Source organism: Bison bison, unplaced genomic scaffold (genome assembly GCF_000754665.1).
Source record: "Bison bison bison isolate TAMUID 2011002044 unplaced genomic scaffold, Bison_UMD1.0 scf7180017864035, whole genome shotgun sequence".
Taxonomy (NCBI): Eukaryota; Metazoa; Chordata; class Mammalia; order Artiodactyla; family Bovidae; genus Bison; species Bison bison.
The window spans coordinates 12,734,207-12,759,386 of NW_011494607.1; the positions used below are offsets into that span (position 1 = coordinate 12,734,207).

Sequence of the window (25,180 nt, forward strand, 5' to 3'; positions counted from 1 at the left end):
ACAACCTTAAATCATGAGATTTCTGTGAGATAACTTACTGATATTGTTCAAAAGATTCAAGATCACAGCAGATAAAAACAAGGAATTGTCCCAGATAAAGTGGTCTAAAGAAACATGACATATAAATGCAATATGTGGTCCTGATTGGGTTCTGGACAAGAAAAAGGATATTAGTGGGACAACTGAAGAAATTTCAATGATGTCTAGATTTTGACAAGTGTTGTCTCAAGGTTAATTTCCTAGTTTTGATTATTTTATTGTGTAATGGTGTTAACATTTGGAGAATATGGATACAACATTTTTGTATTAATTTCAAAATGTTTTTTATAAATCTGGAATTATTTTAAAATGAAAAGTCTAAACAGATAAATAACTGATCAATGGCATAGGATATGTTTTATTCATAATGCTTGATAACAGAAAAAAGTAGACTATAAATGAATATATTCATCCCACTGTGTGACTATTTTTAATGAGATTATATAATATACATTGGAAAGAATGTACATGAAAATATTGAGAGAAATGGGAAGTTGAGTTTTTTCTTTCCCTTCTTTTATTTTTTTTTCTTTCTCTCCCTCTCTTTCCTTCACCTATCCTTCCCATCCTCTCTCCTTCCCTTCTCCTTCCTTCCATTCCCTCTTCCTTCCTTTATTTCTATTTCTTTCTTTTTTTTTGCTTTTCTATGCTTTCCAAACTTTCCATAATTAGCATATATTGCTTTTGTAATCAAGAAAATATAGTACAATACTTATAAAATACACAAATTAAAGCATGTTCCATAGGAAATGCTAAAACCTTTTTATTTTAGTATCTGAGGATAAGTATTTCAAAATAATTTCATTTATATGTGGTTATTGTTTTCTATCCTATTTCTTTTATCTTAATAAAGCCATAGGTAGCTGTAATGAATTCTTGGACCAACACCAGTTAAAGATGGCCCAGTGTCAAGACTTTCCTCTAATTTCTTTTCATAGACTATCTTAATGATCTCTGCCTCTCTTCTCATGGTATTTCTAAAATGATTACATTCAACTGGGACAGCACACACTCATAATTACAATATAATAAGGAATACTTTTTGGTTTTGAAAAAAAATCCTGCAAGTATTATCTCTCTGTGTCAACTATAGGTATTTATAACATTAAAATATTAATATATACTTAAATGAATGATAGGTTTCTATTGATTTTGCTCTTCTAGGACTCATGGTTCTTATAGTGTGGTTGCTATACATTTCAAGTAAAATTCTTGAAAGTGTAATGTTTTATTAAAGCCCAGAACAAAACCAGTTTATCTAATTTCAAATCCCAACTCCTAATCTCAATGTTTATGTGACCATGAACAAGTTACTTAACATGTCTGTGCCTTAGTTTCTCACATGCAAGATGAAATAAAAATATAACCTATTTTTAAGGTCATTTTAAAAGGAGATGAATGATTAAAAGTCACTTAAAATAGTCCCTGGCATATGGTAAATACAAAGTAGGTGTGAGCTATTTTTCTTTTCTATTATACAAACTGAGATCCTGCTCAAAGGTGACCTCCAAATGATAGAGCAGTCTTATCTTCACATCAACTAAAATATCTTTGCTGTGGTTTTTACCTATCTTTCTACATTAGAATTAACCAAATTTTTAGAATATCTTCATTATGAAACTATCTTGACATATATAACAAATCTTACCTTTAAAAATGAAGTGCTTGATATTAATTTAGAACTTAGAGTTAAAAAAAGAGTTTTACATATATTATCTGATTTCAGTTTAAGCTTCACACTTTGTTACACCCTAAATAATAGAGTCCCTAGCTTGTAGGTGTGCTAATTACCTGAAAGAGTTCTGTTCATTCAAACTCCAAGTTGCAGTTAATTAACTTAATTAATTTTTCATCATAATTTGATCCCTAAAGCCCCATTTTGGTTGTAATTTCTTGTAGTGTTCTGAGTGAACCAATGAAGCACACAAAAAACAGCATAATATTCCAGCTGTGACTTTTATCCTTGTATAACAGGAGACAACCAAACAAAATTTATAGCTCAAAGATAATAAGTTACATAAAAGTAGAAAAAATGATGGAGAAATGGAGCTGGCTGATGTTGAACATAGGTAAAGAGGAAGGGGCATCCCAGGGAAAGGGGAGAAGATAGAAGAAATCAATAAATAAGGAAGAGGTAAGACAACAGAAAATATATGGATAGGAATCTTAAAAAAAAAAAAAAAAATTGTGAGAGTAGGAAGGAACCGTTCTCAGTCAACAGAGCCAAAAAATAAGGGAAGAACATGGGGTCCCAAGATTTAGTTCATGTGAAAAGAAAGGGAAAAGGCAATACTCCTTTTAAATATATGTGGAAATGCTAGATTAAAACAGCTAAATAGCTAAGCTAAAATAATAAAGTGAATCCATACCCACTTGAACTGTTACAAAACCAGTACAAAAGTGATAGGTCAGGGTTGATAGCCAAGTGGTTGAGAGATTGGGGTTCTAGAAGGTCCTATAAGGGCTGGAGAAGTGGACTCTGAATCTCATGAAGATTTACCAGGGTTTGCAGTATGACCTCAGGGCTGCGCAAGGTAAGCACTTACAGAAAATTAGCACTCCAACCCCTTGTCTTGGAAAAAAGTACAGGGATTTTTGTGTTTTGCTTTTAAGAGAAAATGTCACTTAAGGGGAATTTGGAATTCCAGGCATTTCTTACATGTAGGTATGGAGAGAAAATGCACATATTTTGCATGGTTGAGAACCTCATAGCAAAAATTCCAGGTGAAAGTTGGTCCAGGATCACTGAAGTCCTTAAAATTCCCTCAATTAAACAATCCAAAAATACTTCCAAAATAACATTTTTATGACAACTTCAGGGTCTCATATTGAAAACAATAAATAAATAAATAGAATTTCAACTAAATATAGCAAATAAAGTAACATGAGAATTGGCACATAGTATGAAGAGAAGAATGACCTAACTAGAAATATTGTAAGATTAAAAATTATTAAAATGATAAAAGAAGCAATAAAACCATAAGAAAACAAGAGTAAGAATAAAGTGACCTGAATTTAAAGCCTCCAAATCCTGGGATTGGTCAAGTTCACCAATAAGTAGTTGAAAATCTGGTGTTGAATTTCTTTGAGCTTGAATTTTTTCATGGAACTACTGATATGTTTATCTCATGATGTTTGCATAAAGATTGTATAAGGAAATGCATGTAAAGTCCCTAGAAAATTATAAGTAGTCAGTAAATATCAGTATTTATCTCCCATTTATGACAGAAAAAGATGTTGAAACATGGTCCACTGTTTATTTGCAGTTCTGAGTACCAAGATCTATTTAGTGTACATTAAATTTTGAAACATGATTTCCTACTTAGTAGCATTGTAAAAAATTAGTGTGGAATAGGGCATTTATCAAGATACACAGTTAATGTGATAACAGTAACATGCCAATTTTCCATCCATATATGTAATATCTTCCTCAGAGATGTGTAAAATATAGTCCAAATACTTCTCTCAAGCATGACTTTCTCTAGAGGATAGAGCATGGGGATAGCACCAACTATTTTTTCAGATAAGGCTTAAAATCATTTTTGCCAAGTTTTAAATACATCTTTTTTGGATATTGATTAGAATTTCATTATATTTACAGATAATTTTTAGAAATGGGAATCTTTTCATCCAGAAATTTGGTGTGTTTCTTTTATTTGCCTTTAAAAATACTTTATTCCTTTGCAAAGCTTTGTGATACCTTTCATAAACATTTCTTAATAAATTAATTCCTATATATTTTAGACCTTGGTTGCTATAGTGACTCACATCTTACATACTATTAGGTATCCATGGAAACTTTTTATTTCTTTATATTTTATGTCTAACATATATACCATTTTTCAAGTATTTTTAATTTTTCCCTTTGCTTTCTTTAGGTAAATAGATAGTAACATATTCTAGATGCCTTCCTTTACAAATTAGTTCTACTATTATTTATCACACTGACAAGAAATTTCAAATAGTATGGCCTGGTAAGTGAAAAGCATAGAACTTATTGTCCTGTACATGTTGAATTCGGTTTTCTAAAGATGATAGTTTCTTTGGCATCTTGGTGTCACATAATATATTAAAGAATTTTATTAACAAAATTTCTAATTGGAACCACCCTTTTCTTACTATATATATACACAGACAAATAAAAATTGATTATGAAAACTAAGTCTTTTAATAATCTTCTGAAAAACATGTCCTTGTATTTTGGACAACTTTGAAAGATCATACCATAGTTTATTTTCACATGTTACATGTTACTTTGTTGGGTCTAAGTACCAAGACTAAATTCATGGGCCTGAGAATATGTTTCTTTACAGTTTTAAGTAATGCAGCTGTAAAACTGTACTGTAAGTTGTGAAGGCAAGGATATTTCCTGTGGTAAACAACTCAGAAGCTTAGGGAGATATTCATTGGTTAGGTAAGTTACAACATAAACACAAAACATCAGTGTTACTAAAATAATTTTCTTCTGATGAATCAGTGCCTTTCTATTTAAACAAATTTGGATGTTTACCAAAGTAAAAATGCTCAATTGTCTTCTCCTGTCACTAATAGCCCTTGGTGGAAAATTTTGTTTTAAAAATATAAAATCTTGCTTTATGTATTTTGAGACTGATGTTTGTCAGAATCTTAGGGCTTCCCTGATGACTCAGACAGTAAAGATTCTGCCCGCAATATAGGAGACCTGTGTTTGATCCCTGGGTTAGGAAGAGCCTCTGGAGAAGGGAATGGCAACCCACTCCAGTATTCTTGCCTGGAGAATTCCATGGACAGAAGAGCCTGGCAGGCTACAGTCCATGGGGTTGCAAAGAGTCGGACATGGCTGAGTGGCTTTCGCTTTCACTTAGGTTCTTAGAATACTTTGAATTCTGACGATGTCCTTCAGTCATTAATTTTATGTCATTTCATAAATAGACAGTATTATTTTGTCATCGTTGATATTATTATTATTTGTTAACAGGCAATGCTTTTGTAAAATTGTTTTCTTGCTTTCCAATGCCCTTGACCTAACTTACCTGCCTTCCTTTTAGTTTTGTGTACTTTTTTTAGATATAGTATCGATCTTTGAATAATGCAAGGGTCAAGTTGAAACTCCACTCCACTCAGTTTAAACTCCACTCAATTGAAAATCCAAGTATAACTTATAATAGGCCCTCTATATACAGGGCTACTGCTTATTTGTGGTTCCTTCATATCTATGGTTTCCAATCCACAGGTTCAACCACCTACAGATGGTGTAGTACTGTTGTTTTTATTGTTGAAATAATCATCCTATAAGTGGACCCACACCGTTCAAACCTATGTCATTCAAGAGCCATCTGTATCTCTTTTATACCTTGTAAAAGGTAATATCCTTCCATCTCTCTGAGGATATCTTTATTTCCCTTTTGGTCTTATGAAAATTTATGTAGGTATATAGTGCTAAGTTCAACATGTTGAAGATATGTCTTCAGCCTTTATTGTTGATAAAAATTTCTGCTCTCAACCTAATTCTTCTTTGCATGCAGTTCTTGTTTTTATTCTTAGGAAATTTTAAACAAATGTTTGAATTTTAATTTATTTTTATTTATCCATTACATGTTTTTTTCTGTTTGGTTAATACAAAGATTTGTTGTGGAAATTCTCAAGCAATATACACTTTCATTATTTTTCTCTTAGTTCTATTGAGATATTATTGAAATTATGTAATTTCTAATTATGTACAAAATTATGTAATATGAGATATTATTGAAATTATGTAATTAGTATATATAATGTGATGATTTGATACATAGGTATATTGCAAAATGACTTTAAATAAGCTAATACCTACATCCCATTACAATATTACCATTTTAACTTTCAAGTGTATGATACACTACTGTTAACTATAGTCACTATCTTATATTCTATCTCCAGAACTTACTTCTTATGAGTTCAGTAGCTCAGTCATGTCTGACTCTTTGCAATCCCATGGACTGCAGCATGCCAGGCTTCCATATCTATCACCAACTCCTGGAGCTTGCTCAAACTCATGTCCATCGAGTTAATGATACCATCCAACCATCTCATCCTGTCATCCCCTTCTCCTCCTGCATTCAGTCTTTACCAGCATCAGGGTCTTTTCTAAGGAGTCTGCTCTTTCCATCAGGTGGCCAAAGTATTGGAGTTTCAGCTTCAGCATCATCAATCCTTCCAATGAGTATTCGGTACTGATTTCCTTTAGGATGGACTGGTTGAATCTCCTTGCAGTCCAAGGGACTCTCAACAGCCTTCTCCAGCACCACAGTTCAAAAGCATCAATTCTTTGGCACTCAGCTTTCTTTATACTACACCTCTCACATCCATACATGACTACTGGAAAAACCATAGCTTTGACTAGACGGACCTTTGTCAGCAAAGTAATGTATCTGCATTTTAATATGCTGTCTATGTTGGCCATAGCTTTTCTTCCAAGGAACAAGCATCTTTTAATTTCATGGCTGCAGTCACCATCTGCAGTGATTTTGGAGCACCAAAAAATAAAGTGTGTCACTGTTTCCATTGTTTCCCCATCTATTTGCCATGAAGTGATGGGACCAGATGTCATTATCTCATTTTTTTAATGTTGAATTTTAAGCCAGTTTTTTCACTCTCTTCTTTAAATTTCATCAAAAGGCTCTTTAGTTCTTCTTTACTTTCTGCCATAAGGGTGGTGTCATTTGCATATACTTATCTTATATATAGCTGGAAGTTTGCACCCTTTGACCAACATTCCCCTACCCCTTAGCTCCTGGCAACTCCACTCTCTTTCTATGAGTTTAGGTTTTTAGATTCCATATATAAATAAGAATAAACACATTTGTCTTTGTATGATTTATTTCACTTGGCTTATACCCTCAAAGTCCAACTGTATTGTCACAAAAGGTAGGATTTCCTTTTTTCTTGTAATTAATGATTATATTCAATTCTTTAATCCATTTTGTGTTAATTTTTGTGTAATAAAATGAGTTGAGTTTTATCCTTTTTCCTGTGAATATACAGTTTTAACACCATTTGTTGAAGAGACTATGCTTTTCCCATTGAGTATTCTTGTCTCTCTTATCAAATATTCATTCACTGCACATGCTTGTATTTATTTCTGAGCTCTTGATTCTGATTTTTTGGTCTGTGCATCTATTTTTATGCCAGTTCTATACTATGATTACTTTTGGTGTCTGACTTAAAAAGATCATACAGATTTTAGTATTGTTTTCTCCTTCTGTAAAAAATGTCATTGGAATCTTGATAGGGATTGCATTGAATGTATAAATTGCTTTGGGTATGGACATTTTAACAATATTAATTATTCCAATTCATAAAACATAGGATATCTATTTACATGTGACTTCTTCCATTTCATTGAACCAAGTCTTTTAATTTTCTGCATACAGATTTTTCACCTTTGTTTTTGTGCTGATCCCAGTCTACTGAAAGTATTGATCTTGGCTAGAAATACCAGAGTGTGGTTCTTACTTGGGCCTGAGGCAAGTTTCTCATAGACTTATCCCCTTTTGGAACCATTGTTGTGGCTGGACTGGCACTGTAGTTCTTATGATTGCAAGATGCTTTCAGTAATTAACATGAAGAGACTATGAAACAGCAGAGCTTATTACTCACAGCTCTTGGAGGGTACATGGCACACCAGGGGTCACATAGGGAGGCCTCAGGTGGAATGAGAAGAGGTGGGGGGGTGGGCACGCAGGCCTGGTAGCTCTGCTTCTATTGCAGTCAGTAGTGGGGACCTATGATTTTGTGGGTTCACTTTTTATTGGTGAATTTAAAGCGTAAGATGAGGAATTAACGTGCAAGAAGAGAAAATCCACCAGCCACTAGTCAATTATCTAAGTGAATCAAAGATCTCTGAAACAAACTTTGGTGCTGTAGGGGCGTGGGGCAAAACCTAGCTCTTTATCTAGTCATGGGACCCTTGATGTGTTTAGTAGCTGTCTTTGAACTGGATTTCTTAATCACAGCTTAAGTTAGGCATTTGCATTATGATAAAAACAAAAAAAACACTCAGGTACTTACAATGCAAGCTCCTTGGTTAAAGTATTTTATTATTTGTGATTCTATATTAAATGATTATTTTAATTATCAGGTAGTTAGTTGTTAGTGCATAGAAACAGCTGATTTTCTATGTTGATGTTTGTATCCTACAACTTTTCTCAATTCACTTTTTAGTGTCAGTAATGTTTTGATGTCATCTTTAGGACTTTCTATGTGTAAGATCATGTCGCCTGAAAACAGAGACACTTTTACTTATTCGTCTCTAATTTGGATGCCTCTTATTTAATTTGTTCTTACCTAATTTCTCTGACTAGGAATTTTAGTATTATGTTGAATAGGAGTGGTAAAATGAGCACCTTTGACTTGTTCCTCATCTTAGTAGGAAAGTTTTAACATTTCACTACTGAGTGTGATGTTAACTGTGTGTTTATTATATGTGATCTTTATTATGTTGAGGCATGTTCCTCCTATACCCACTTAGGTGAGAGTTTTTGTCATAAAAATTTGTTGCTTTTGCTGCATCCCATAAGTTTTGATATTTTGTATTTTCACTTTCATATGTTTTCAAATAATTTTATTTCCTTTTTGATTTCTTCTTTGACTCATCGGTTTTTCAGGAGTGGTGGTCTAATTTCCACACATTTGTCATTTTTTCAGTTTTCCTCCTGTTACTGATCTCTAGTTTCACACCATTGTAGTTGGAAAGATACTTGGTGTGATTTCAATCTTGCATTTGCTATGGCTTATTTTATCTCTAAACATACACTCTATCCTGGAGAAACTCCAGGTGCACTTGAGAAAAATATGTATTCTGCTGATGTTTGGTGGATTCTTTTATACATGTCTATCAAGTCCACTTGGTCTAAGGTGTAGTTCAAGTCCAATGTTTCATTACTGATTTTCTGTCCGGGTGATCTCCCCATAGTTTATGTGAGGTATTGAGGTCCCCTACTATTATTGTATTGTCTGTTTCTCCCTTTGCATGTCAGTGTTTGTTTAATATATTTAGGTGCTCCGATACTGGATGCATATATAAGTATAATTAGTATATCCTCTTGGTGAACTGACCACTTTATCATTATATGATGGCGTTATCTGTCTCTTGTTAAAGTTTTTGATTTAAATTCACTTTGTCTAATATAAGTGTAGCAATTTATTGTCTTTGGGGTTCTATTTACTTGGAATATCATTTTCCATCCCTTTGTTTTGAGCCTATGTGTGTCCTTAAAGTTAAAATGAGACTCTTCTAGATAACATAACATTGGGTCTTATTTTTTAATCCATTCAGCCATTTCTCTCTCTTGATTGGAGAAGTTAGTTCATTTACATTTAAGGTAATTTTGATAGGCATGGATTTACTATTGCCATTTAGTTATTTTGTAGCTGTTTTATAATTTGTTTATTCCTTTTTCTGTTGCTCTCTTACTTTGTGATTTATGATTCTTTAATAGTGCTGTGCTAAGTTGCTTCAGTCATGTCTGACTCTTTGTGACCCTGTGGACTGTAGCCTGCCAGGGTCCTCTGTCCATGGGATTTCCTAGGCAAGAATACTGGAGTGGGTTGCCATTTCCTTCTCCAGGGAATCTTCCTGACCGTGTCTCTTAAGTCCCCTGCATTGGCAAGTTGGTTCTCTACCACTAGCGCCATGTTATGTATAATTCTTTTCGTCTATTAATTATCTTCAGTAGGCTTTTGCTTTGTGTGCCATGCGGCTCACAGGAAAAAAAAACTATAATGATCAATTTTAAGTTGATAATAACTCTAAACACATAGAAATGTTCTACATTTTTTTCCTCTCATATATTCTGTTTTTGATTTCACTTTTCCTCTATATATACTGTATATCCATTTACAAATTATTGTTCTGTAGTTATTTTTGTCTTTAAACTTCATACTCAAATTATAAGGGATTTACCCTCTACCTCTTTTTTGATTTTATTCAGTATTATTGTATGTCTTGGAGTTAGATTGTTTTGAGTGGAAATTTTGTGGTGACTTATTACCTTCATGAAATCGGATATTGAAATCTGTCCCCAGATTTGGGAACTTTTTAGCCATTTTTTCTTTAAGTTTTCTGCTCCTTTCTTTGTCAGTTCTCCTTCTGAGACTTAGATTGTTTCTTTTAATGATATCCCCAAATTCACTCTTTCATTCTTTTTTCTTCTTATTCCTTCGTGTGATTTCAAATGACCTGTATTTTAGTTTTTTTCAGACAATTCATAGATTTTTATTTCCTTAGGATTTATCATAGAAGCTTTATGGTTTCCTTTGGCAATGTCCTGTTTCCTTCATTAGCAGTGATCCTTGTGGCCTTGTGTTTGTGTCTTTCCATTTGAGAGGCACGTCTCCTAGTCTTTACAGACGCTTCAGTAGGCAAAGCCCTCCATGTTCAATCTGTCCAGAGCTTCTGAGTGGGCCAGCTGATGGAGTCCATGGATGAATTTGCTGCTCAGAGTCTTTGGGCAGGCACAACTAGTGCCTGGATATGCAGTCGCAGACCTAGATATTGATTCTATAGGAGTCAACCAATACTGAGATGAACTGGCAGCCAGGTTTTGTAGGACCCAGTCTGGAAGCTGGGGTTTTTGAGACCATTCTCCTAGCAGGATGAGGTAGAGTCTGTGGCTCCAAGAGTCAGCTTATAACCTGGGGTCTCAGATGCTGACCTGGGCCTAGCCTGGCACCGTGAGCCTGGGTCAGTCAGCTGGTCTAGAGTCTAGGTCTGTGGATACTGGCCTGCAACTGGTATGGGTCAAAAGTCTGGTTCTATCGTAGCTGGCCTGGCATAGGACTTAGCTGGGAGCCTGTATTCACAGGTGCCCACTTGGAGCCTGGTGCCATGAAAGTTGCCATGGGACTCAGCTGGCACCAAGGTAAGCTAAGAGCCTAGCTTCAAAGAAGTCCACTGAAAGCCTAGAGCCATAGGAGGCACCCTGGGTCATAGAAGCCAAAAGCACTGGGGTGGGAGCCTAGGAACTAGAGTCCACTGACAGCGTGGTGTCATGGGAGCCACCTGGGGCCTCAGGAACTGCCCATGTCTTCAGGAGCTGACAGGAGTAGGGGTGAGCTAGGGGCCTGGATTTTGGGGAGCCTATGGGGACCCTGGTGCTGTATGTGCTGCCTGAGACTTCAGGAGCCACTGAGGCCACTGGAATTGGCAGATGCCAGAGTAAGTGAGGGGCCTGAGTTAGTAGAAGCATGCAAAGAGAGACCTAAGGTCCAGGGATTAGTCTGGAATTGGGTTAAGTCTGTTCTGGACTCCATGGTAAAGTCGAGTACTTGCCTCACTCTCCATTTCCCACAGGGAGCATATCTTTGTCCACACCAGGCTGCCCAGGCTTGGGGAAAGGATGATGGAGGTAATGTGAATATATGCTTCTTAACCTTTCTCATTTCATCTTTTCTTATTTTTGTGCTTTACCCAAGTGCTATAATCCCTTACCTTGAATTTTTCACTCATATGAAGATATTTTTGAATGCACATAGTTAATAAAGTTGATGTTTTTGTTGGGGTAGAGCTAGAAATTCCTATGCTGTTATAGGAAATTCTCTTGACACTTTTTTCCTAGAGTTATCACTAATTCAGTAAATATGTACATATTTATTGAGAGTTACCATGTTACCAATACTTTACTAGGTGTTATGGAACTACCAGCCTTGGATTCATGTCAGATCCTCCTTATCTCATAACATCTCTCATATTATCTGTGATAGATTATCTATCTAGCTGTCTATGCTATTTTCTGTATTATTTTACTAAATCCATTTTTTTCTAATCATTAATACTCTTTTCACTTCTGTATGCTATTTTATGGAAAAAATTTTTATTTCAAAATAAAATTTTTATTTATAGAAGTATAGTCTTTTTCTAACCTACTTGTTTTTCCCCATTATCCTGTAGTTTCTTCAATAAATATTATAGATAGTCCTTTATGATTATCTTTCAGATTTAATGCTGTTACTCTACTTATTAAGGATAAAAATGTAGGAATCATCATAGATTCCTTTTTGTTCACCCTGCATCTAGTTCTTGACCTCTCTCCAATATTTGTCCAAAATCTTTCCACTTTCTGCCACTTCCACTGGTACTGTGTGTGTGTGTGTGTGTGTGTGCGCTCAGTCATGTCCTACTCTTTGTGACTCTGTGGACTGTAGCCTGCCAGGCTCCTCTGTCCATGGGATTTTCCCAGAAAGAATACTAGAGTGGGTTGTCATTTCCTCCTCCAGGGGATCTTCCCAACCCAGGGACTGAACCCACATCTCCTGCGTCTCCTACATTGGCAGGCAGATTCTTTACCACTGAGCCACCTGGGAAACTGTCCCAGTCTGGTATGTCACTATCATTTGTGCCTGGGTTGTTACCATAATCTCCTAACTAATCTCTACCCAAGACTTGTTCACTGACTGCTCCACCATCCTGCCCACTCCCCACCCACTCACCCAATAGCAATGTATTTGGAGCCTCAGCCAGAGTGACTGTTTCAAACTCTAAATCAGGTTATGTCACTTCTGAGTTTAAAATTTGCTCCTCATCTTTTTCAACATAAAACCCAAAGTTCTCTCCATGGCTTATTGAGTCCTATACATCTGGCTTCTACCTCTCCACTTAACTCCAGTTCTCTTTTTCCTTACTCAGATCCAGCTAGTTTGGCCTCCTTATGCTTCTTCAAACACACCAGGCATATTCTTATCTCAGAGACTAACCCTTGCTTCTGTTTCTGGTTAAGTTTCTGGATGTTCTTCCTCTGGATATCTGCATGTGTGTTGATTATCTACTGCTGCCTAGCAAATTATCCCTGAAACTTAGTGATTTAAAATTTTAAATATTAGCTCTCACAGATTCTTTGGCTCCAGAATTCGAGGGCATCTTGGCTGAGAAATTCTATCTTCCCTTCTTACAGGATATAGCAAGATGTTAGCTGGAACTGTATCCATCCGATGTATGCATGTATTTACTGGGCCTGGGAGGTTAACTTCCAAAGCGACTGCTTACATGTGTGGCAAGTTGATATTGGCTATTGGTGGGAAACATTATTTCTTCTCCATGATAGCCTCTTCATGGGCTGAGTGAGTGTCCTCATGCCATGACAGCTGGCCCTCCCTAGAGAGTGAACTAAGAAATCAAGACAGAACTACCATGTCTTTCACAGCTTGGCTACAGAAGTCACACAGTCTCTTCTACAACATCAAGTCTTTCTAGTGTCACTTTCTCAGTGAGGACTTCTTTGACCTCCTGCATGGTAAACTGCAACCTCACTGTCATCCTTGCTCTCTACTCCCTCTTTTTTTTTTTTTTTCATAGATTTTTGATTACATGTGTCATCTTCCAGTAAAGCAGATGTTTAATTGCTCCTTGTGTCTGTCTCTCTTTCTCCAGTGGAACATACAGTCCATGAAGAGAAGGGCTTCATCCTCTTCATTTCTGTTTCCACTGTGCTAAGAAGACTGGCTCACAGTGAAAATTTGTTTTATTAGTTTCTGCCTTTTTTTTCTTCTTAAATTTATTTATTTATTTTAATTGGAGGGTAATTATAATAGTTTCTGCCTTTTTAATCTGCTAATATCTGCTTCACTGAGGTTTCTAATTCAGTGATTGTATTGTTCTCTGTGTAGTTGCTTCTGATTCATATTTTCCCTGTGGTTGTCTGCACTGTTGCCTTGACTTCTATAAAGGGACACTGATTAAACATACTTTCAAAATGTTTAGGATTTTGTCAGAAAACCTAACTCTTCTGACTGCTCTTCTGAGTTACACTGTTTTGAACTTTCATGTAATTTCCTATAGCCAGTGATTTTTTAAATACTAGTTTCTCCTTATAGAGAACTCTTTTGGGTCATTCTGCTCTGGTGTGAATTGGGGCCTGTCGGAGGTTGTGGGACTAAGTCTTTCAAGCTGAAATGAAGGGATAAGAATAAAGTTCCCATGTATCATAGTTTTACTTTGTCAGTTTAGACCTCCATTTCCAGAGTTATCTAGAGAGAGACCAATGTGATGGGCTTTGCAGTGGGAGCCTCTCTCCACTCAAAGACCACCTCTCTTTGTTTACCATGGCAGCTATTATTTAGCAGGGGCACTTCCCAGGATACACCATGAGCGAGTGCCACGGGATCAGATGTGTAAGGCAGACAGAAATTGGGCACTTAACTGAAATTCTGATGGAATCACAAATTACTATCTTACTGTCCTGATACCTGGTTTTTCTGCAAGTTGCTGCTAGTGAGTTCTTTTGGGATCTCTTCACTTATTTCCCAAGCAAGGTATTCATTTGCATGCAGACAAGACGTTGTCTGTGCAGATTCTCCTTGTATAGAGAATTTCCCTGAAGTTCCTGGTGTGAGACAGTTATTCTTCCATGTTTTCTAATGCTGGATACAGGATTTTCTCTGTATATATTGTATATTCAGATAGTCCTTTTAATATGATTTTGAGAAGGAAGTTAAATGTATGTCTCATTCATTATTTAATCAAGATATCAGCATGATACCCTTAATATCAGGTATTAAGAGAGGGTACCTCTGACCATCCAAAGAAGGTCCTTTCTTTTCATTCTGGCAGATCCATTTATATTTTTCCCTTGGAGCACTTAAACAATTTTAAGGTATTTAATTATTTGTTTACTTATCCTTTGCTCTCTTTTATGTTCAAAGCTCTGTATGGTTAGAAATTCTGTTTTGTCACTGTATCTCCATTGCCTAACATAGTCCCTGAAAGTCAATAGTTTTAGATGAGGCACCAGGGATATGAGTAAGGTAAACAGCCCAGTTAGTCTTTCAGGCCACAAAACTTCACAACTTTTAGCTTTAACTCTGCCCATGTTGTGGCATTCATTTCTTGAAGAGGTTGAGAGAAATATGAAAATACAAAAAGAAAAATGCCTCTAATTTGTCAGAAACAGCTAAAGGAGTGTTATTTTGCCAGTAGTAAGATTTATGAACTAAATATATGCACCATTATGAAAATATAACAATAAACCTGATTGTATTTTCTCCAGCATCATTAAAGACACAGCAAGAGGAATTGGCATTTACTTGTACAGAAAAAAACACAAAAACTGAAGTACAACAAATAACTTCACAGTAAGATCATTAATGACAGGAAAAAGTGCCGAAGGGCATTAACGAATATTCTTTTTTACAGTATCCTCTGGAAAAAGGAGAAATACCAGTTAGGTGTTTCAGATTCAGCCTTTGTAAAGGCAAGTCACCTCTGAAAAATATTTTTAGATGAAGAGATAAACCAGAGTAAAGTATTTCAGACATATTTTTGACACAAGCTAAATGTAAGCCTAGAATAATTTGCTAAATGTCACAAAAGAGAAAAAAAATTAGTCAGAATAAATAGCTGTCTTTAAGCTTAACTGGAGTATTTTCTTGTATCTGTGCCTTAAAAAATCACCCCTGTTAGCTAACAGAACACATTAAATCAAAAGGATTTAGCATCATGGTTAATGTTCTTTATGAGCTGCATGGGCCTAGATATTACAGCACATATTTTACATATGTAATTCTGCTTTGGGACTACTTTCAAACCAATGTACAATATGCTGAATTAATAATGCTTATAAGTGTAATATATATGAAGAGAGTTTGAGAAACTCTTGACGAAAGGTGATATATATTTATGAGGTGCCAGATGTTTTCCTTTAAAAGTAATTTTTTCTGACTAACCCACACTTTGGAGATTTGTATTGAAGTGGTCTCTCTGTGGTAATGTATTATTTAAAATATGTTCTGTGAGACCTAGGCACAATGGGGTGAATAAAAGAATAAGTACCTGTCTAAATTTTATATATTTTTAAAAATTGGACCATTGGGGTGCATTTTTTAATGCAGGTGCAGTGAATTAGATAGAAAACAATAAAAAGAGTTACATATTTCATATATAACTGCAGGTGTTGAAAATGCACATATTATTTTTATTTTAATATTTTCTTTTTATTATGGAGGTAATCATGATATCATATGCTTATATATCATATTTCTTCCAAGGTGTTCAAACACATCACAGTCATGAATTATTTTACATTTCATAACTTTCCCAGAGGAAAGCAGAGACAAGTATTATTGCCCCATTTTACAGATGAAGTACCTTGTTACCAAATGACCACTTTCTAAATGTCTTCAGAATCTTTTCAATCATTTCTCAGGGACTTTTTCCTCTGGCCTTCCACAGGGTACAAGAAACTGGGCTGTTTCTGTTGACTGCCCCCCGCCCCCCCGCCACCCTGCTGCTGTAGTACCACTTCTCTGATAACTGTCTTGCCACTGTGACTGGGACACTCAAGAATGTGCTCACTTCTTCCTAAATATAAGGCAGAGTTCACATTGCAATTTTTTTTCTGTTATTACATTAAAAAATGTTTATTTTATATTGAAGTTGAATTGATTAAAAATGTCTTAGTTTCAGGTGTACAGCAAAATGATTCAGTTACATATTCATATATCCTTATTCAAATTCTTTTACCATTCAGGTTATTATAGAATATTGAACAGTATTTCAAGTGCTATACAGTGTAGGTACTTGTTGATTATCTATTTTAAATATAGTAGTGTGTACGTGTCAATCCCTAACCCCCAATCTGTCCTCCCCATCCTTCCCGCCTTGAAACCACAAGTTTGTTCTCTAAGTCTGTGAATCTCTTTCTGGTTTGTAAGTAGGTTTGTGTATTCTGCATATAAACAATATCATATGATATTTATCTTTATCTGACTTGACTTAATATGATAATCTCCAGGTCCATTGATGTTGCTCCAAATGGCATTACTTCATTTCTTTTAATGGCTGAGTAATATTCCTTTGTATATATGTACCACATCTTTATCCATTCATCTGTCAGTGGAAATGTGGTTGCATCCATGTCTTGGCTATTTTAAACAGCACTACACTGAACATTCAGGTTAGTCTATGATTTTAAACCATGGTTTTCTCTATATATGCCCTGTAGTGGGATTGCTGGATCATAGAGTAGCTCTGTTTTTAGTTTTTAAAGGAATCTCCATACTGTTCTCCATAATGGTTTTACCAATTTATACTCCCATCAACAGTGTAGGAGGGTTCCCTTTTCTCCACACTCCCCCCAGCATTTATTGTTTGTAGACTCTTTTTGACCATGCCGCATGGCTTGTAGGGGTTGGTCTCAGTTCTCCAACCAGGGATCAAACCCACACCACAGCTGTGAGTCTGAAATCCTAATTAGTAGGCCACTAGGGAACTCCCATGTAGACTCTTTGATGATGGCCATTCTGACTGCTGTGAGGTGATACCTTATTGTAATTTTTATTTGCATTGCTCTACTAATTAGTGATGTTGTGCATCTTTTCATGTGCCTTTTGGCTGTCTGTGTGTCTTTTTTGGAGAAATGTCTATTTAGGTCTTCTGCCCATTTTTTATTATTATTATTTTTTATACTGAGCTGCATGAGCTGTTGGTAAATTTGAGGGATTAATCCCTTGTATGTTGCATTGTTTGCAATATTTTCTCCCTTTCTTTGCGTTGTCTTTTCATTTTGTTTGGTTTCCTTTGCTGTGGATAAAAGCTCATAAGTTTTATTAGGGCCCATGTTTAATTTTATTTCCATTACTCTAGAAGACAGATCAAAAAAGATATTCCTGTGATTTATGTCAAAGACTGCTTCATTTTCACATTTTATAGCATCAAGTCTTATGTCAGGTCTTTAATCCATTTTGACTTTATTTTTGTGTATGGTGTTAAAAAAATGTTCTAATTTTATTTTTTTACATTTAGCTATCCTATTTTCCCAGCACCATTTATTGAAGAGACACTCTTTCCTTCATTCTGTATTCTGACCTGTTTTGTCATAGATTAGTTGACCATAGGTACATGGGTTTTTCTCTGGGCTTTGAGCATCTTTTCATGTGCCTCCTGGCCATCTGTATGTCTTCTGTGGAGAAATGTCTGTTTAGGTCTTCCACCCATTCTTCCTCTGTAATTTTTTGGAAGAGTTTCAGAAGAGTAAGTGATTCACAGAATTCACTTGTGAAGACATTTAGCCCCGGATTTTTGTTTGGGAGTTTTTAATCACAGTTTCAGTTTCAGTACTTGTGATTAGTCTGTTCATACTTTCTGTTTCTTCCTGGTACAGTACTGGAAGTTTGTACCTTTCTAAGAATTTGTGCATTTCTTCTAAGTTGCTCATTTTATTGCCATAAAGTTACTTGTAATAGTCTCTTATGATCCTTTGTATTTCTGCATTGTCCACTGTAACTTTTTCATTTCTAATGTTATTGATTTGAGCTCTCTCCCTCTTTTTCTTGATGAGTCTGGCTACAAGTTTATCAGTTTTTATCTTCTTAAAAGATGCCAGGTTATCCCTGGCAGGTATAGGATTTGATTTTATCAGGATTACGCCCATTTGTACTTCTATGGATTCTTCTTTGTCTTTGGATGTAGGATTTATTTATTTATTTGGTTGGCAGTTAATCCATAGTTAGTTGTGATTTTGGTATTTCTGTAAAAGGTGACCTCATCTTTCTACTCTGCCATTTTGTCTCCACCCAGCTGCTCCACCACACTCGGTCTTTCTTTAGTTCCAGGAGATATTCACCAGTGATTTAAGGTGGAGGAAAGATCCATTAGTCCTGGAGCTCTGAGGGTAGAGAGAATGTCTCACAAACTCCTCCAACAAATGCCGTTCTGTGTGTGTCTGGGTGGAGGGGCTGGCTGCGCGTGTCCTGCCCCACTTGCACTATATGCTGCATTTGGCCCCCTTCTCTCTCTCTGAACTTGGCACTGACCTCAACGATGCTCCATGGCCAGCCTATGGGCTTCACACTGCAAACTGTAATGACATTTTTAGCAAGCTTTGATAAAGTAGGTCTATGTTAAAAAAAAAAAAAAAGAAGAAGAAGAGTATTTTCAACAATTGTGCAGGTTGTTGAAAATACTCCTTATGGCCTTTCTGTCTTACTCCTCACTGCACTTCTGGAAGCTAAGGCAGTTTTTCCCTTCCTGCATCTCAGAGTCAGATCTACTTGAGGCCCTGGGGAGACTAGAAGAAACTTTCTTTCCCTAATCTAAAATCCACTGCCATAGGTGCCAGAATTAACTTCTTCCCATTTATCTTAAAGGAAATTTCACCCTCACCTATACAAGAGTATGTCCCATCATATGGCCATAATACCAAATTTATGCAGTAGTCCAATTCATTGTCTATTGTCTGGCTTATTTGCCTTAAATGACATCATCTATGTGACAGAAACTGCACATCCATGTCTATTTTCATCATCAGGGAGTTAGTGTACATTAGTGTTGTCTTACCTAAGAATCCTGGTTTTTGTGACACACAATTTGTGCATGCAGGACAACAAACAACTCAGCAGAATCTGAAGTTCTAAGGCCATCAGTATGTTGGGACCCCGTTTGAGTCTCATGTATCCTTGTATCCATTCACTTAATGACTGGTTCATTAAGCAAACATTTATTTCAGTGTTTTTCTGTGATGGTTGTTACTAGATTATGCCATAAAAATCAGGCAGGTCCCTGTCTTCACACATCACCTTGCAGAGAAAGTAAAATACAAGTAAATAACGAGTTTTCTCTTAAAAAAAATCATTTCAGATCTTTGGGAAGATGGCAGAGGAATAGGACAGGGAGACCACTATCTCCCCCACAAATTCATCAAAAAATCATTTGAATGCTGAGCAACTTCCACAGAACAACTTCTGAATGCTGGCGGAGGACACCAGGCACCCAGAAGGGCAGCCCATTCTCTTCAAAAGGAGGTAGGACAAAATATAAAAGACACAAAGAGAGATAAAAGAGTTAGGGACAGAGACCCATCCGGGGGAGGGAGGGGTAAAGGAGGAAAAGTTTTCAAACACCAGGAAACCCTCTCACCAGTGGGTCTGTGAGAAGTTTTGGAATCTCAGAGGGCAATATAACTGGGAGAGAAAAAAAAAAAAAAAAGCCCACAGAGTATGTGCATAAACTGTGGAGATGTAGTCCAGAACTCACATCAGCCACCAGTGAGTTGGGGCTGAACAGGGAGGCGCAGGTTGCTTTCTTAGGGTAAGGACCAGGACTGAATGCCCTGAGGACAATCAGGGAGCTAACGTGAGATAGCAACCCAAACTGTGGAATAGCCAGAGAGAGAAGGAAAAAAAGAGAGAGAGATAACTTTCCCATGAAAAGCTCTAACCTAAAGGGCAGCCTGGAACACTCACAGAACAAAGAATTGAGCGAATACCAAAGGAGAGTTAGCCGTCTGTGGACCAGCCCATCCCCCCACCGGAGGCAGAGAGGCAGGCCTGCCGACATCCAGACATCCAGGGAGGTGATTAAGACGCAAAGCCCACCTAGGACAGTGCGCTCACCAAGCACCTGGTTGCCTGAGCTCCTCGGACCTGGGAAGGGCACAAACACACGCCCAACTGAGTCTGTGCCTTTGTGGAGTACCCCAGAAACTGAACCTGAACCTGAGCAGCTTAGACCTGGGAAGTGCATGAAACCTAGGGCCCACTTTGAACAGTTCCCCTGCAGAGCAACCTGGAGCCTGAGCAGTGTAGACCGGGAAAGCACATGTGCCATGAGCTGGGGCAAACCCAGTGTGGTTCATAGACTGCTAGCATTTCCCACACATGCCAGTGATATTTGTTTGCAGTGTTCCTCCCTCCCCACAGCACAATTGAGCAAATGAGCCTAAATAAGTGACCACCTTCGCCCCCTGTGTCATGATGGAAATTAAACACTGAAGAGACATACAAACACAGGAAGCCAAAAAAACAAACAAACAAGGAACCACTGTGGAAGTGACAGGTGACAGGTACAACAGGTTAAAACCCTATAGTTAGCATTGACTATGCATTGGAAGGGGCCTATAGACCTTGAGAAGTATAAAATGGAACAAGGAACTATCTAAAACTAAACTGACCCCACACTGCCCTCAACAGCACCAGAGAAATTCCTAGATGTATTTTTACTATTATCATTTTTAATTAAAAAAATTTTTTTTAAGTTCTTTATTACTCCTTTCATTTTCATTTTTATAACCTACTGTGGCTGCTGCTGCTAAGTCGCTTCAGTAGTGTCCGACTCTGTGCAACCCCATAGACAGCAGCCCACCAGGATCCTCCACCCCTGGGATTCTCCAGGCAAGAATACTGGAGTGGGTTGCCACTTCCTTCTCCAATGCATGCTGCTGCTGCTGCTAAGTTGCTTCAGTAGTGTCTGACTCTGTGCGACCCCATGGACGGCAGCCCACCAGGCTCCACCATCCCTGGGATTCTCCAGGCAAGAACACTGGAGTTGGTTGCCATTTCCTTCTCCAATGCATGAAAGTGAAAAGTGAAAGTGAAGTCGCTCAGTTGTGTCCGACTCTTCGCGACCCCATGGACTTCACCCACCAGGCTCTCCCATCCATGGGATGTTCCAGGCAAGAGTACTGGAGTGGCTTGCCATTTCCCTCTCCAACTTATAACCTACTGCTGCTGCTAAGTCGTTTCAGTCGTGTCTGACTCTGTGTGACCCCACAGATGGCAGCCCACCAGGCCCCGCCGTCCCTGGGATTCTCCAGGCAAGGACACTGGAGTGGGTTGCCATTGCCTTCTCCGTATAACCTACTATTACCTTGCAAAAAAAATACCCTATTTTAAAAGCAAATTTGATATATATTTTTTATAATTTTTGTGATTGATTTTGTTTTATATTTTTAATATTATATTTTTGAGTGTCTAACATCTCTAGATTTTTAGTCTTCACTTTTTGATATTTGTTATCAATTTTTTACCTATAAGAATCTAATCTTCAGTATCCATTTTTACTTAGGACTGTGATTACCAGCTTGATTGCTCTCTCCCCTTTGACTCTCCCTTTTCTCCCCAGGTCACCTCTATTTCCTCCCTCCCCCTTCTCTTCTCTACTTAACTCTGTGAATCTCTCTGGGTATTCTGGGCTGTGCAGAACACTCAAGGAGCTGATTACTGGCTAGATTGCTCTCTTCCCTTTGGATTCTCCCCCTTCTCCTCCCTGTTACCTCTGTCTCCCTCCTCCCTCATCTCTTCTCCTTGTCACTCTTGGAACCTCTCTGGGTGTCCCTTACTGTGGAGAATTTTTTCACCATTAACCTAGATGTTTTATCATCTGTGCTGTATGGATGGAAGTCTTGAGGCTACTGTAAGAATAAGACTGAAAGCGAGAGGCAGGAGGCTTAGATCCAAAACTTGAGAACACCAGAAAACTCCTGACTCCAGGGAACATTAATTGACAAGAACTCATCCAAAAGCCTCCATACCTACACTGAAACCAAGCACCACCCAAGAGCCAACAAGTTCCAGACCAAGACATACCACACTAATTCTCCAGCAATGCAGGAACATAGCCCTGAGCATTAATATACAGGCTGCCCAAAGTCACACCAAACCCATAGACACCTCAAAACTCACTACTGGACACTCCAGAGAGAAGAGATCCAGGTTCACCCACCAGAACAATGATGCAAGCTTCCCTAACCAGAAAACCTTTACAAGCCCCTAGTCCAACCCCACCCACAGGAAGCAACATTCACAATAAAGAGAAACCACAAACTTCCAGCATACAGAAAGGCCACCCCAAACACACCAATCTAAACAAAATGAAAAGGCAGAGAAATATTCAGCAGTTAAAGGAACAGGATAAATGCATATGAAACCAAACAAAGGAGGAGATAGGGAGTCTAACCTGAAAAAGAATTCAAAATATGATAGTAAAGATGATCTCAAATCTTGAAAACAAAATGGAGTTATAGATAAATAGCCTGGAGACAAGGATTGAGAAGATGCAAGAAATGTTTAACAAGGACCTAGACGAAATAAAAAAGAGTCCATCAATAATGAATAATGCAACAACTGAGATCCAAAGGACTCTGGAGGGAACCAACAGTAAAATAATTGAGGCAAAAGATAGGAAAAGTGAGGTGGAAGATAGAATGGTGGAAATAAATGAAACAGAGAGGTAAAAAGAAAAAAGAATTAAACAACCTCAGAGACCTCTAGGACAATGTCAAATGCCCCAACATTCAAATCATAGGAGTCCCAGAAGAAGAAGACAAACAGAACGGCCGTGAGAAAATACTTGAGGACATAATAGTTGATAACTTTCTAAAATGGGGAAGGAAATAGCCACCCAAGTTCAAGAAACCCAGAGTCCCAAACAGGATAAACACAAGGCGAAACACCCCAAGACACATATTAATCAAATTAACAAAGATCAAACACAAAGAGCAAATATTAAAAGCAGCAAGGGAAAAGCAACAAATAACACACAAGGGGATTCCCATAAGGATAACGGCTGATCTTTCAATAGAAACTCTTCAGGCCAGAAGGGAATGGCAGGGCATACTTAAAATGATGAAAGAGAAAAATCTATAACCCAGATTACTATACCCAGCAAGGATCTCATTCAAATATGAAGGAGAAATCAAAAGTTTTACAGAGAAGCAGAACTTGAGAGAATTCAGCACCACCAAGCCAGCTCTTCAATGAATGCTAAAGGATCTTCTTTAGACAGGAAACACAGAAAAGGTTTATAAACTCAAACCCAAAACAACAAAGTAAATGGCAAAGGGATCATACTTATCAATAATTACCTTAAATGTAAATGGGTCGAATGCCCCAATCAAAAGACAAAGACTGGCTGAATAGATACAAAAACAAGACCCTTATATATGCTGCCTGCAAGAGACCCAGCTCAAACCAAGGGACACATACAGACTGAAAGTGAAGGGCTGAAAAAAGATATTTCATGCAAATGGTGACCAAAAGAAAGCAGGAGTAGCAATACTCATATCAGATAAAATAGACTTTGAAATAAATAAAGGCTGTGAAAAGAAACAAAGACACTACATAATGATCAAAGGATCAATCCAAGAAGATATAACAATTATAAATATATATGCACCCAACATAGAAGCACCACAATATGTAAGGCAAATGCTAACAAGTATGAAAGGGGAAATTAACAGTAACACAATAATGGTGGGAGACTTTAATATCCCACCCACACATATGGATAGATCAACTAAACAGAAAATTAGCAAGGAAACACAAACTTTAAATGATGCAATGGACCAGTTAGACTTAATTGATATCCATAGGACATTTCACCCCAAAACAATGATTTTAACCTTTTTCTTAAGTGCACATGGAACATTCTCCAGAATATACCACATCCTGGGCCGTAAATCTAGCCTTGGTAAATTCAAAAAAATTTGAAAACATTTCAAGCATCTTTTCTGATCACAGTGCAGTAAGATTAGATGTCAACTTCAGGAAAAAAAAAAAAAAAGATTAAAAATACAAGCATGTGGAGGCTAAAGAGCACACTTCTGAATAACCAACAAATCACAAAATAAATTAAAAAAGAAATCAAAATATACATAGAAATGAATGAAAATGAAAACATGACAACCCAAAACCTATGGGATTCAGTAAAAGCAATGCTAAGGGGAAGGTTCATAGCAATGCATGCTTTACCTTAAGAAACAAGAGAAAAATCAAATAAATAGCCTAACTTTACACCTAAAGCAACTAGAAAAAGAAGAAATGATGAACCCCAGGGTTAGTAGAAGGAAAAAAATCATAAAAATTTGGGCAGAAATAAGTGGAAAAGAAACAAAGGAGACTATAGCAAAAGTCAACAAAGCTAAAAGCTGGTTCTTTGAGAAGATAAATAAGTTAGACAAAACATTAGCCAAACTCATCAAGAAAAAAGGGAGAAAAATCAAATCAACAAAATTAGAAATGAAAATGGAGAGATCACAACAGCCAACACAAAAATACGAAGGATCATAAGAGCCTACTATCAGAAACTATATGCCAATTAAATGGACAACTTGGAAGAAATGGACGAATTCTTAGAAAAGTATAACCTTCCAAAACTGAACAGGAAGAAATAGAAAATCTTAACAGACCCATCACAAGCACAGAAATGGAAACTGTAATCAAAAATCTTCCAACAAACAAAAGGACCAGATGGCTTCATAAGTGAATTCTACCAAAAATTTAGAGAAAGGCTAACACTTATCCTACTCAATCTCTTCCAGAAAATTACAGAGGAAGGTAAACTGCCAAACTCATTCTATGAGAATCAGTTCAGTTCAATTCAGTCGCTCAGTCATGTCTGACTCTTTGCGACCCCATGAAT

General features: G+C 37.0%; 1 protein-coding gene across 1 annotated transcript in view; it reads right to left on the minus strand.

Moving 5' to 3' along the window:
- The window catches only part of LOC104984830 (tripartite motif-containing protein 5-like), a 16,264-nt gene extending 6,163 nt beyond the window's left edge, over nucleotides 1-10,101 (minus strand). Inside the window, 1 exon segment of the mRNA XM_010834758.1 lies at nucleotides 10,047-10,101. Within this exon segment, the coding sequence (XP_010833060.1) occupies nucleotides 10,047-10,101 (55 nt within the window).
- Between the last annotated feature and the right edge of the window lie 15,079 nt (nucleotides 10,102-25,180).